Raw genomic sequence first — 15,364 nt, 5'->3', positions numbered from 1 at the left:
GACTCATACAACAGATGAGCTCAAACTCCCTCGCTCGCCCTCAGAACCCCACCAGCATCCTAGTGGGGAGCCAGGGAGTCAAAAGCCAGGGAGGTTAGCGGGTCAGGGAGTCAAAACACCATCCCACCCTATCAAGTTCACCCTTGCTCCGTCGCACTCACCCTTGCTGACTCCGGCGACGCCCAGGTGTACGATGGCCGCCAGTACGGACCAGATGGCGTCGGTCTCCGCCGGCTGAACAGACAGTGTGGCGGCGGCCTGCAGCAGACGGGCCCAGGCGGCCGCCGCCCGCTGACGGTCCTCCACCTGGAGAGCGGAGAAAGACGGAGGTTAGATAGGGAGGAAATAAGAAAGGGTTTGAGAGGGAGGGAGGGAGGGAGAGAGGGAGGGAAAAAGCGAGGCAGGGAGGGGAGGTTGGAGAAAGATGGAGTGGGAGGGAAAAGAGGGTGAACGGAAGAAGGGTGTTTAATTGTAGAGTGGGAAGTGAGTGGGAAGTGTAGAGTGGGAATCTAAAATGGCTTGCATTCGAGTATGGGTTTAGGACTATTGCGCCTACATCAACACTTACGAATCTCTAATGACATGCATTAATCCTTAGATTTAATAAAAACGACAAAACATATAAGTGTACCACATGCTGAGGTGAAGTCTTCTCCGGACTAATGGCATACTTTCGAACCAAATCCGCAATCACTTAAGCAAGGTAGACGACATCCCGCTACCACAAAGATGCGGTGCACACTGCACATAAATACCAAAAATGATGGCAACCCCTAAGCCATTTCTCAGGGTCTTTGGATTGACTTCGATCCATGCATGACCACGATGCACAATCGTCCCTGGCGTAACCGCCTCAAGACAAAGGCCGTTTGTCGTAACTCTGCCGACGAAACTGTGCGGATTTATTTGGCGTGACATACCATGCATTGCAGTGCGATTGTTCAAGCTCAAGCACGCTTCGCTCGAATACACGGCGCATGGCAACGATGCGACTAAGTCCTTCTTGCATCTAACTGTTCCAGCGAGGGCATGCAGCTTGAATGCACTGCACGTTAAGATTTCAGGTATTTATATTACCCATCCCGTAACACCATTTCGCGCTCACTCCAGAAACGTCCGCAATGTCGCTTTACGAGTCCAGTCGCTAGGCAGGTCGGTGAAAGGCCGCCGTGTCCGAACTAATGCCCCGTTCATACCGCACCAAACGGCCCGCCTCATGACCACAGCCGTGCCCAGTTCAGCACCATGCACGGAGCCCAGCCTATCAGACCCCATGACTGCCATCTTTGTGACGTGTTGTTCCGAGCTGCCCCGCCCGGTCGTATTTGGTGTTGCGCGGCTGTGGCACAATGCTCGCCCAATGCGCGGGGTACAGCACAGTCAGTCGCTATCTGAACGCCCAGCGTCGGACACGCTGCACGTATTTGGTTACGGATCGTGAGCGCGACCACTCAGGGCGTGTATCGGACCCGGGACGGAAGCACCGAGCGGTCCACACAGCTCGGGTACGGCTTCGGTGGCTATCTGCCTGACTAGCTGGTAAATTGGAAGTTAATGCCACTTTACATGGCACCTGGAACAATGCTCTGAGCAACTGACGCCTTTACCATGAAACGTTTTTCTTAAATCGGAATATCCATCTAAGAAACCTGTGTTTTACGGATACTGAGCCTCAAGGTGTTGCTGCTGCAATAATGCCTATTTATAGATACTTAAAAGAATGTAAGGTAAGGAACCCACTCGTTCCTCTGTGTCCTTTGTGTCCTATACGCTCAGCCCCCTCCACCCGACCCACGTACCCTCTGGAGCGGCGTGACGAATCCGACGCCGTCGCCTCCGGTGGCAGCTCCGTCGTCCAGCTGAAGTCGCTGCCGCAGCGCTGGGTCGGCGCCGGCCAGCAGCTGGTAGAACACGTGGAACGAGGGTTCGCCCTCGGGCCGGCGCACCACCCGGTCCCGCTCCAGCATCAGAACCTGGCGGGGAGGGGAGGGAGGGTCAGAAGAACAAATCATTCTGAGTGATGAGCACTGAGATGTGGCAGTTCAAGCTTAAGCCGGAGACAGAGGCCATGCTACAAGGCGAAGAATCAAGACGGGATTATGACTTTGTACCGGAAAAGGAAAGCATGCAAAATTGCTTTCATTGTTATAGCTATCGCAACACTTGTCTTTAAGATTTTCTAGCTTTGATATCCTATCATTACACCCACTGATGTATAAGCCTTGTTGCTTTGCCGCTACGACACGTTAACATCGCTAAGGTCCTGACGCCTAGCACACGCCCTCTGACCTCTGGTAACCCCTGGTGACCTCCGATGCCCTTCCATGCCCTCTGACCTGTATGGATCCGGAGGCGGCCTGGCCGGACTGGTCAAAGTCGAGGCTGAACACGGAGGTGAAGCGGGTGGCGTTGGTGTTCAGCACCGTCCTGCAGTTGCCGAACGCCTCCAGCAGGGCCCACGCCGCCGCCAGCTTCTCCACTGAGCAGGGGAGGGCAGAAGTTAGTGCAAGGACTTGGTCTGCACCGGTGGACACACATCACAAGGTCAAGAAACTTGAGAATCTAAAACAGCATTGCTTCTTACATCGAATAGTTCGGCGAGAACAAATATTATTTCCTGCAGTCGCATACGAGTATAAACACGAATTCGTTTTATATAGTGATATAGATAGACATAAATATTATCGTATCACACAGACATAAAAATGTATTGTAAAAGTTCAGAGCAGCAGGATCACCAGTTCAATTTCCGGCGTTATCCCCTCTCCTCACGACTACACTCCCATACCATTCCCCATTATCGGATCGCTATCACGTCGTGCTACAGCCCATCTTCCCGTGAACGCTCCTCTGACAACCACCCTCCCCCTTAGCAGGCCATTCCGGCCCAACTTCACATCACGCTAATCCCCGGCGCGCAGAGGAATCCAAACAGCAGTTTGGTCTATCCCCGGAGCACGGGGTGGGGCTTCGTTACGTCCACACCCTGCCAATTCGAACGGTCGTAAACTAGCGGCGAGTGCGGGTTTGCTCAGCGTTCGTAACACACCCGTTTGACAACTTACAGACCACCGGGTACGCGTGTCTAGTGTCTACACACACACGGACGGACAGCGACAGACACACGCACCCAGACGCGCAGACCGCCACAAATCAGCTGTCAGACGCCAGCACTGACACCGCCAAATGCAGTCACAAATCAAACCGGACAGCAAACGGTCGCACAAAGATAGAAGACGACCGAGCTGGGCTAATAAAAGCTGTGCCATTAGCCGGTCCCGATGTTCGAAATATGGCAGTTGAACACACGGTACGGCTTTGAAGTGTCGCACGGATCAGCAATATTTCATCACATTACACAGCCTAGCACGTAATCGTCATTCATAAGTTTCCTCTTCGCTTGCACATTTCGTTCCAACTGCTATTTACTATGTACGGTCTATGTACTTATCCATCCTAACTCTACATGTGAGTTGTGACTTTTTAACATCGGGATCTGTTGTAGTCCCTGCACCCCTACAGCTCCTACGCCTTAAACGGTCACTCTAAGTCATCGTACTGCACACCCTTGCAGTGTTGGGCGGGGGAGCGCGCATTCATGTAGAATGTTCCCTACACCAAACCAGCCCTAGTATCTCCCCTTATGCTCACATATGGCTGCCCGGTTGGCGGTTAGCCCCTAGTAACCTTCCCTATACCCAGTACCCACCTCTAGTATCTCTCCCCATACCAACCTGTGACGGCCCGGTTGGCGTTGGGCGGCGCCGCCGCCGTGGACGCCGTCACCAGGTAGTTGATCAGGTGTCTGGCGTTGGTGGTTTTACCGCTACCGCTGCGTCCCAGAAGCACCACGCTCTGATCCTGCCGCTGAGAGAGCAGGGCCCGGTACGCCGTCTGGGCCGTGCTGTAGATGTGCGGTGGCATGTCGTCCGGTTTACAGCCGCGGAACATCTGAATCACCTGTGGGAGAAGAAAGCGGACAGTCAGGCATGTGCAAGTAAGCAAGGGAGCCTCCGTTGGATCACACAAGCTTGCTACGCAAGTTGCTAAGTGTATTTGGCTGTGTGTTTACTGCGTCTTTGAAGGGTGCCGGCCGATACGGAAAACATAAAATAGGAGCAAGGACCTGCAGGATGGGTAGCAGTCGGTTCACTGAGGAGATCTGGAACAGAGTTTGTTTATGACTTCTCTACCATTTATCAATCGTGATTCACCATTAGCATCTGTGTTTTGGCTCTGAGATCGCATCTCTCGGGTTCATATTACATTCATTGGCTAGGAATGACGGATAAACATGATACAGTTTACAGGCGAGCGGCAGGATGAAAGGCAGAGAATATAGCGTGACTATGCAACATACTGGTGGCAGAGCCGGTTCAAACCACCCAAAGCTGTACATTGGGAATGCCGCAAAGACCGAAAACGAAATAAGGAAAACTAAATATGTCAGAATCCTTGGCGCTTCTTATTCTTTGTCTTGGAGATAGTTTGATGGAAACATAAGATCCGACCTTGAATAATGTAGTTAGTCGCTATTATCACTGCACATCGCCGACATTGCGCATTCTGGTTTTGATAGAATCTTTGAGCTGCTTCTGGGATTCACGGATACTCCGAATCAGGCACGTATGCCCTCAAACACGGATGGAACTCGAATCTGCGTAATGGATTGAGCCACTGACAAATGCACGTCTTACTTCATGTGAATAAGACAAAGCCCATACGGTATATCACTTTATCAAACTAGGAAACCGCGGCCCGGCGGACGCGCAAGTCAAAGAACACTTTACTGTCGTAAAACTGCGATCAACTATCCGTCACCATTCATTCACGTCATATTTGGAAGTGATAGCTTTCTAGATCGAAGCGAGCGTGGCCAAAAATGAATGACCTGGTCGGAACGAGACAGCGATTTCAAGAACCTCGTGAAAAGATTCAGCATATCCCTGCTAGACTCTGCAGAGACGAGTTCCATGCGTGGCATCCCGATCTCGTCGATAACCTAGCTCGCACACGCAACCTTACGGTACGCACTTGCATGATGAAAACTGATCCTGACATAATGGGACAGAATATGTCACAAGTTTCCCTGTGGTAAATGGGGCTCATGGTATCGTTCAATCAACCCAAATGTTGATCATGATTTGTCGCTTTATGTGACTTTATAAGGCATGGATGTTATCGAGTGAAGAGAAAGTGTCCACGTGAAACCGTAAATTTTGCATCCAGTAATAAACAACTAGCTAAGCCCGTCAGACGGATATCGGTTCATCCAGCCAGGTTCATAGCAGATCGCTGGAACAATGCAGCCATTGCGTGGCGCTCGGTCATAAAATGGCACGTTCGACAAACGATGGTCAGCTCTCACATTGTTAACATTTCATCTAACCGCTCAGCCTGGTGAGATGACCAATCGCCGCTGGATTATACCCATTATCCCCGTCATCAAATTGCCGCTATTAGCCACGGCCGCGCCCATCCGTCCCACAGACTCGCTGTATACAGAGGCTGTGGAGATGTCTGAGGCGACACAGGACGACTATATGTATGGGTGTCGGATGCGCACGAAAAGTAGGGGATTATCATCGTCCCTGGCGGAGACTTTGGTGACAGTTATGAGGAATATCCTTGGGGTCTAACAAAGAGGATGCCCAAAAAGGTAACGCAACAAACGGGAAGCATCGCCACAAATGACGTCATAATGACCAAGAACGCTGCTTCCAAAACGCATATATTATCTCCTAAATCCGTTAACGACGTTATGACAAAGCGGCCCCCGTTAGCCGGTAATCTATTTCCATTTCACAATCACGAACCTCCCGCCGACCCATTACTGCGGCCGCCGCGGCGTGGTCATCCGGGCGGATCTGACTTGGCGAATCAGCCTCCACAGTCCGCCAGTGGGCGACATCGCTCCATAATAGTCCCGGAGGGGCCCCCGCCGCCGTGCGGGCGCCCACCGCCCCCCGCTGCGTACCGCCGCCGCTCGGTAGCTCAGTGCGGGCCATAAATCGGGGCCGATTGGAGCCGGCTACAACACCGATATGTCTGGTGACACGGTGGATCCGTTGGTAGGGAGAGAATCAACTCACGGGGTCGGAGGGGATGAGTGGAGTCCAAAGATGCGCCAGGTGTGGCATGACGACAACGTCATCAAAACATGGAACGGCCCACATATGTAGCAGCGCACGAGGATACACGGAATACGGAGGCGTACATACAACATTCTGGCTAAACAGAACGGGACAGAAAATTTAGTGCCTTCACATGCCAACAGGCTTTGATGCATTCGAACGAAACATCCATGGTGCAAGCATTAGACACATCGAGCCGCCTAACTGCCCTGAAGGTAGCTTGCGTTCCGTTTACCCACACCCGAAGATTCGCCGAATACGCCATGGATCCTACACAGGCAATGCCACAGATCAAAGATCGTCACATAGGACGTCACATATCAAACAGGTGACATCACTGGTCAAACAGTGACAGTCCGCGTGTTACCGACGAAAGCCATCAGCAATTCGCCGTGGTAAATACAAGCGGCGTGAATTGTTAACAGGATCGGCCATGACACCACCGGGCCGGAGATCAGAGATGACATCTAATGATCGCTGAGCGGTGGGCGGCAGATAGGAGGGCGTGGCTTCCTCGTCTAGTCCCAACACGCATACAGAGACTGGGATCATCTCCATATCTTTTCTCAGTACGCGATCAGCCGATGTCCCCCAAATACTAGGTCGACACCGTGCCTATCATGTAAAACAGCGAAATTGCTGCTACCACGTGGTATTTGTGAGAGCAAGGACAAAACACTTTGATGGGAGATATTGGCGTCATCGGCATTCGGCAGTGAAAATTGTTAGAGGAAAACTTCGGGACACATTGGTACAACCGCTATCTTGACCCAGTGAGAGGCGGAAAACTATCCTAAAGTACTTATTTTCATCGATTACTAGATGCAGGTCAAAACAAAACCAAGCGCGCTCGTTTACCTACATACCTATTTGGTGACAAACCCTCAACTAGCATCGCACAACCCAAGAAACTTTTTACGATATTTGAGTCATACCTAACAATAGCGATTATGAAGTGCGATTTCAGCCACAATAGCCCTGCTAATGTGCTTATCTGATGATTCTTACTTCGCAAGTGTCGTTAAAACTGCATCAACCTGATCTACAGTAGCGCTGCGTACCGTAACCCCGGAGAGCCTACCCATCCTCGCCAGTGAGCGATTGTATCGCAAAACCACTCAGAATCGTCACCCGCCACCTTCACGACCTTCAAGCCGACCGTCAGGCATCATTCCCGATGCAGCAAATTCAACCGGCGCGCGCTCAACAAAGAAATCGTGTCCCGCAGCACGCGTTCCTCTCTGGAACTCAGCGGGCGCAGCTGGGTGACGGCCATACAATAGGTCATATGACATGAGATTACTATGCATTAGCGAAAGTCATGGGCGTTTTAGGCCTCATAAATACCATGATAAAACACATTACAACACGGTGCAGAAAAAGCACCAGCTCACCACGGCTCACCAGTCGAAGGCACGGAGAGACGTGAGCATGCTGAGACAGATGGCATAAACAACCAACGCCCCTCGGCGGCCCTGTGCAGCCTTGGAGCGGCGCAGTGCCACCGGTGGGACTGAAAGACGGGCTCACCGACACCCTTCCGCAGCAAAACACCGACAGCGGAGGACAGTGAAGAACACCGAGACGCGGAGTTAGGGCTGAGAGGCGGGGAGAGGCTGAGAGGCAGAGAGGGTGCAGGATCGGCTGCTGAGAGGCGGGGTCCCCGCGTCTTGGGAAGGACTGGTGCGTCTGCATCCCAGTCACTGCCCCTTGAGAGAGTCCGTAGAGTCAATAAATCACCGTCCATGAAGAAATGGCTGGAAAGTCTACAGTCAACGTTCCTATAACGGGTCTAGCCGGGTCTGCAATTCCTCCGCAGTGCCTTTAGGAGGGACTGGCGGATATGACGCCCCCACCATGTTTTCGGGAGGCACCGACGGGCCGCAGTCTGCTGCAGGAGCCCCGGTAAACACCCCTCTGCTGACAGGCCACCGGACGTCGCTGACGCAGTCCGCTATCGGCCCGACCTTCGGAGGCCCATTTCGGCCGCATCGACTCGGTGTGTGGCGCGTGGCCGGCCGACTCCGACTCCAAACGGCTATCGGACTCGGGGCATCGCGGCGTCTGCCCGCGACTCAGCATGCAGGGCATCCGGTCGGCGGTTTGTCTGACCACCTGGCTCAATGAGCCGGTAATTAGCTCATTTTACCAGATATCTCAGTGAAGTCAGTAGCTAGCTTGCATGGCCACCTGACTAACAATGCCAGCAGTCAGCTCACATGACGACATGGCTCCCTGGCCCAGCTATTAGCCCCACTGGCCCAACACGTCAGACTTCATCATACCTCATCTTACCTCACCAGTCACCCTCCTATCTGTCTCTCTGCATCTGAGACTACAAGGACTTCATTTAGACCGCGGCGGCCTGAGTGATCTCCATCAGCGGCGACACAGCAGACCGTGTCCGCCACAACTCCCGAGTGACCCGGCCTGTCTGTCGGCGCACTCTGAGCTAACCAAGGTTGTTCGCGGGACTGACGTGTGACGAAGAGTGTTATTGCAGACGCTGACCCCTCCAGACCGGCTGGGATGAGAGGAGCTGATAGCAGGCAGAGGTCATACGCGACGCTAACTTTGCTGTGACCTAAACCCATCAAGAGTCAGACATTGACCGCCACCGGAGCTGATATGCAAAGGAGCTGTATGAGAAAGGTGGTCCGGTATTAACATCCGTTTGTTGGCGAAATCGAGAGGCTCCGTCTCCCACGCCAGACTGATCCCTGGTGATAATGACGATCCAAAGAGTGAAAACGTGCACATCCCATCGCGTCGACCACAAATCCGCGCTGCTACCTGGCCGCTCTGCACAAGATGACCATTGATACCGCGCGTGTGAACAAGCAACCCATGCAGCTTACAGCTTCTGTACGGACATATGGTACTGGTACATGATGCCAATCAGTGAAATACACCGGTTCCAAAATAAGCAACACTGATGGCATCAGCCGCAGGCTTCTCACGTCCTTGATCAAGCATCCCATAAGAAGCTGAGGACTCTGGCCGAGCATGCAACTCAGCCCGGGACGGCACGGGACGGCCGTATCAAGGATGCAGGCTCGGCGGCACGCGCACGGAAGGCCCTTTTGAGCCGGTCCATGAGCCCGATGGCCCCGCGAGGTAGGGAGCCGCCGGAAAGGCTACCGCCCCCGGCCAGCCGCCGCTCCCTACTCCGCTCGACATGGAAGGACCGGTCACGAACGGCTTTACTAAACGCTGGCAGACGGTACGGCAGGCAGATATGACCGAGACAGGGACCAAGTAAGGGTAGAGACAGAAGGGCCGACGGTAATTATTAAAGCTTATTGATTTCAGATGAACGTAAAACCCCAGGCTCAAAGGCGAAGCTAAAAGCAAGAGAAGCTCAAAACGCTCAGCTTGTTGAATGTCTTCTGACACATGACCGTAGTTAAGCTGCAACACGCAGCATTGAGCTAATCAGTGATCACAACTAAAAGAAAGAAAACATGCATAGCACATTCCATCTCCTAGAAAGCAGCCGGCCTTTCCATCCAATACTCCCGTCCCTAAGATCAGTCAGCACACAACCGAATCCTCCACCTCAGCCCATCCTTCGCACCCCACCCGGCACCTCAGCAGTCGGTGGGCGGGGGCGGCCACTCAGTCAGAGTTCCCAGAGAGAAGAGGCGGCGAGATGGCTAAAGGTAGGCTCTATCAGAGCAGAGATCAGGTCCTTCGCGGCCCGTCGCCGCACGGAACCAGCGGTCCACCGCGCGTGGGACCCGCCACGGCCGCCTCGGCGGGCCCCATGGCAGGCACGGGATTAGGGGACAATTACCAGAACTGGCTGTCACGCCAGGATAGCTGATACCGGTAATGGCATGTTGACATGTTTGGGTGCACGGGCTGCCGCAGCTAACTGGCGATGTTTGCGAATTGACAACATGGGGCAGCATGAACTGAACAGCTGCAGATAGTCATTGTTTTCGAACTTTGGTATGGATGAGGAATCCCTTCGTTGTAACTAGCAAGGCCGGCTGCAATCCATCTATTGCATTAGGCATTACAAAGAAAATACTGATGTGGCAATAGCAACAGAAAGTCTCACATCATCCAACACATGGAAGAGGGACGCAGTCGGGAGTCACTAGTTCCCAGCCCGCTCATGCCAATGCTATTTCTATTTGTTACCTTCGTACGTCGCCAGTGCAAACAGACAGTGTCCGCGAGTGTCCGCGATTAGTGCCGAGGCAGCCGCCAACGCGGGGAAGGGCGGGTCCGATCGCTACCATCGAGTCCCGGAGCATCCGAGCCACCACCAGGGTGGAGCATCTCTGCCACAAGGACATCAGTCGGCCCCGTCGGGAGAAAACCCCCACGGAGAGCAGCCCCGCTGAGTCCACAGCCCCCCATCACCAACAGTGATCAGTGGACAGTCATGATAGAGGGCCCCGGGCTAGGGCATGGAAGAAGATTAGGATGAGTAGGAACAGCGCCCTTTTACAGAAACCTTTACAACACCAAGGATGCTCTGTAATATTTCAGGTGAGAGGGCATGCATATGGGTCCCTCAGGTGACATTTCACGGACCCCGCTATCTCGAAACATGTCACTGGTGCACCATTCCGCACCACCATGGCTCGCCGACCCGTGCCTATCAAACAGCATCCGGCTCAAAAATGCATAATGGTCCGCCTCCCCCACTCGATCCGCCCACCCGACACGCACCGAACATCATCGCACAGCGATCTCCCGGAGAGCGCGCACTTCACACAGGGCCAACTTCAGTGACCAGGACCTGGTGACAGACGGCACGCGTCCACTCCACCCACATGAACCCGGCTCACGTACCCTCCCGGACGCCGAACTTTCGTACCCGCGGTCGTGATGCGGAACAAAGAACCCTGATATTGGCGATACAAGTATGGTTACCATACTGCACCGCGAGGGTCACTGCTCTGACGTTTCTGATATTCCTATACGCTGCTTGACGTCCGTAATGTAACGCACAGCTCTCGTAAAACGCCCAAGACAGGTGGTTCACCCAGCACCCGAAACCTCAATCACCCCTCCATCCACGGTCCCTTCCAAGCCAAGGTGAGAGATGTCCGTGTCTGTGCGTTTACGTCTACATTCACACGTCGTCCCACACCGCAGCCGCCGGCAGTGGCGGCGACGGCCGAGCAGCACGGGCGACAGCCTGTTACCGATATCGTCACCGACACGGTGTTACGTTACAGCGGTGACGGTGTGATGGTGCGATCGGGAGTCGCCGCGGGGTAGACGGGACGACCACGGACGTTACACAAACGCAGCATGACAGGAGTCGCCGCAGCACACATGTACGAAGGAAACCCGGCGTAGGAAGATTGAAACAAGTACAATAGAGCATGCGTAAACTCCAACCTAGGTCATCCCGCTAGCTGTAAAGCGCGACATTACCACCTTCACCGGGTGTCAGCAGGCCCCGACACAGACACCCGATAACTGACCACCTTGTCTCCTGTCGGGGCGACACCGGCAGCAGACGTCTCACCGGTCCGGACAAAGGGATATTTCCATGCAGCGGACAGGTTCGCGGGAGGCAGCCGTGTCAGTAGCGGTCCGGGGGCACAGAGGCTGTCCCGAGCTGTCGCCAGAGCGCGGTTTGGACAGTTGCAGCTTTCACAAGGGTGAGATCTGCGCGTCAGTCTCCGGAGTTGAATGCAGGCATGATCCTGAAATGTTGCCGATACAGAACTGACTTCTAAACTAACAGCCGAGCACACTTTCCTCGTAGGGTCCGACCAATGTGAGACTTGCATCACAAGCCGCTGAGACAAACTTGACCCCAGAACAGCAGCCGACAGTGACCTTTCGGTGGCCGAACTGCTAAACTATGCCCGGTCGGTCGCTGCCCTCTGAACGCCCAAGTCAGGCTTCTGTCATACACGGTGTTCAGGCGAGGAAACACTCCCCGTTCCCCCCCCCCCCCCAGAGCAGAGCCGGAGAGGACCGACTGCTCAGCTCTCGTCAGCGGCACCGATCCATTCCGTCAGCGAGCGTCTGTCAGTCCGAACACAACACCGAACGGCCGGCCATCAGCATTCATAGCTCAGTCGGAGGATACACACGGCAGAGCGACGGCCGACGGCCGGTCAGAGAGTCGGAGGGACGGGCAATGGCACCCCGCGGAACAGAAACAATGGGCTGAGGGCGTCCGGAGACCGACCCTGGCGGAGAGGTCACCAAGGGTCATACCGAGGTCACTTCAGGGTCACTCCCAGGTCATCGAGGGACCGTGACCATTCGTCAGCACACGGCGGTCGGTCGGCGGAGACAATCGCGCAGTCCGATATGCTCATTAGCGGTCACAGCGAGTCTGGCGTGCCTCGAGCATGCTTCATACGGACGGCAGAGGTCACCAGAGGGTCAGCATGAGCAGTGACACGGAAGGTCGTCACGAAGAAGCTCAATGGGCGAGGCGTGAAAAGACGCCGTGGTCAGATTGACGACAAGCAGCCCATTAAGAAAATGTTCCTCGTGTTTTGGTAAATTAGACAATCGTGCATCTTGTTTTGAGGCAATTTCAGAACAATTTCCTGCAATTACCATCGTAATTACAGAAGACAGCGTAATTTAGTCGAGCAGCCGTCCCATTAATAATTGGTATTGTAAAACGCGACTAAATACCCTGCTTACGACGCCGCACCAGAAACTTTCGGTTTCATCGGCGTCTCAAGGCCGCGGACTGGCCGCCTGCCGGCCATCTGTGGTCGCCCAGCAGCTTCACGCACGTGCCTGGACAGCCAATACCGTCACTAACGTCACTCCAAGTGGCCACTGGACACCACAATCACCACTCTCCTCCACATGGTCGACAAAAGGTGCTGCCAGACGTTTGGAAGCATTACAACCCATGAGACTTTTGCTCGGTTGACGTTAATGATTGGGATTTTGGAACACACTCTCTGACCTTCATTCAAATTAGGCAATGGGAATGTCATTTTTGCTACCCTAAAATGCTGCAAAACTTATTCCTTCGTGGTTGACAGTTACGACGACAGCGAAGCAGGGCGAACACTGTATGAACGCCGCCACTTTACACCGAATAGCGCGATCACAACAGAGGAGATTGGTGCCCCTAATGCCGCCTGGGGCAGTATCCTCACCCACAGCCCGGTGCAAGAACATCGCATAGACGGCATCCCATGCACGCCTGCATACCAGCGGCAGGAATACGTGTCGGTATATCCCCTCTGGCCATTGAAGCTCCCTGCGTGACACTGGTTATGGACAATGACCATGGCACGGCAGGGGGCTGACAGTGGGGTCGCCCGGGGCGGGGATCACTGTCCACCAGCCACGCTAGCCGGGGAGCTAGCTCTCTATCCGCCGCTGCCTGTTGTCCGTTGCGAGCTGTCTGGTGTCCGCTGTATAACTGGTGTCTAATGCCCGCTGTCCGTTGTCCGCCATCTGTTGTCCGTTGTCCGTTGTCCGCCGGACAGCGATCCCGGCAGGACGGTGGCGTCGGGGAGCGGTGTTCAATCGTCCCCTGCGGCACCTAACGCCCGCCGTTGGACCGTCCAGTGTCGCTCCCGGCCCAGACAGGCACTCAGTATGCACGGCGCCGGGCGCATCGCTAGACCCGCCCTTCCCATCGCTCCACGCCGGCATACCGGCAGACAGACTGATAGCAACAGTCGCGGCTAAACCCACACAGGGTGGCTAGAGACAAGCAATGGATGACAGTGGAAAGTCGGGACCGCTTCAGTGAAGCTGGGTGGAGCCGCCCAACCCCGAGGCGACAGGGAGCGAAACGGAAAGTACGAACGGTTCAGTAGAATATTGTAAGGTATGTGGACAGTTACTGGAAGCCACAGTGCTGCAGGCTGACTGAGGGGAGTGAAACAGAAAGTAGCTGGGCGAAACCGGAGCGGAACGGCCAGTGGTGTCCATAGCTCGTCAGATATCGGCGATATCTATCGACGGGAGGGGGAGATAAGTGCATACGATCAGACAGCACGATATAAATCTCAGTAGCCAGTAGCCAGATATGATCGGAGGTTCGGGATGCTCTCCTATTTTATGATGCACGTAGAAAGTCGGCAGCCTGTCATCACTAGTAACCAAACTGGGATGGCATTTCCTTCCCCTTGTCATGGGTGGGGACGGGAGTCTCTCCTTTGAATACCACGGGATAGCCTTTAGCCCCCTTACACCCCACCCCGTCTTTGTTCTGAACTGCTGGCGTGTTTTCCGTCGGCATTTCCCTCTCCCCACTCCCGCCCTCTCTATTCTCTCTCGCTCTTGCCACTACAGTTTCCACCAGCCTCATCACCGTCCGAGCCGTAAGAACGCCGTCATCAGACAGGATCTGGCTGTAAACCTAGTCTCATAGCTCGGCTTTCTTCTCACGCGCCGACACGATCAACGCCACCGGATTACTGTGGTTCGCCCTCAGAGAACAGCTCTAAAGATCGGCCGACCGGGTAGACCCGAGGTCAAAACACGGGTCACATGCCGCCTGAACATGGGTCGAACGGGACCAACAGAGATAGACGGGACAGTCGAGCTGGCGGAGCGCGGCGTCCTGACGAATATATTGAGTACCCCGACTCGGGTTGGCTCGTGTGCTGGCGGTATTCGGCAGGGACGGCAGACACTAGCAGCTCCTGGATTACTGAGTGAGAAGGCAGCAAGCACGGTACCAAAAAATCTAATTTTGGAATGATGGTGCAAGGGAAATGCCATATGGATTTTAATATGAAAACAATGAGCAAAGCTGTGTGTCCGCTCTTGCATTTGCCGTGTTCACTGCTCTTTCAGCAAATCTCAGCCCTATCACGAAAGGGCACCATCGCCGGTAACTGACCGTGAGACCGCTACAACTGCAAACCGCATGACACTCATGTCGCATGGCTATCGCGGCAGCCAATACATTACAGCCAGACATTCATCTTTTCTCTCGGAGACAGCGAGAAGCTCGGAAGACAGCACAACAGTGCTGCAGTGAGATGCCTGCATATCTGCTGCTGCTGACCATAGCGACACGACAATGGTGCAATGGCACCGCTACCAGCAACAGCACCAGCACTATCAGCAGCACCAGCACCAGCTCCGTCACCAGTGCCGGCGGCTACAGAGTCCGTACTACGTCGCAGCATAGCTCTCCGTGCAGCGAACATGATCATTTGTCCATGTCACATGACATCACAGTGGTCGCCACGGTCACGCCGGGAGAGAGCGGTTGGCAAGAGGGGAGGGGGCGTCCGTACACCGTCGAGGCATCT

At 54.3% G+C, this 15,364-nt stretch overlaps 1 protein-coding gene across 2 annotated transcripts in view; it reads right to left on the bottom strand.

Moving 5' to 3' along the window:
• Positions 1-15,364, bottom strand: part of LOC122383198 (unconventional myosin-XVIIIa-like) — a 132,715-nt gene that overhangs the window by 48,751 nt on the left and 68,600 nt on the right. For both annotated transcript variants that reach the window (XM_043369362.1, XM_043369363.1), the window contains 4 exons: positions 3,735-3,960; positions 2,337-2,479; positions 1,800-1,973; positions 162-306 (listed from right to left, as the gene is read on the bottom strand). In XM_043369362.1, coding sequence (XP_043225297.1) covers positions 162-306; positions 1,800-1,973; positions 2,337-2,479; positions 3,735-3,960 — 688 coding nt within the window. The remainder of the gene's footprint in view (positions 1-161; positions 307-1,799; positions 1,974-2,336; positions 2,480-3,734; positions 3,961-15,364) is intronic.

This window comes from Amphibalanus amphitrite, unplaced genomic scaffold, assembly GCF_019059575.1.
Source record: "Amphibalanus amphitrite isolate SeventyFive unplaced genomic scaffold, NRLGWU_Aamphi_draft 000158F_arrow, whole genome shotgun sequence".
NCBI lineage: Eukaryota > Metazoa > Arthropoda > Thecostraca > Balanomorpha > Balanidae > Amphibalanus > Amphibalanus amphitrite.
Note: the sequence above shows the minus strand (reverse complement) of the source record. Positions and strands in the feature narration are given on the sequence as shown.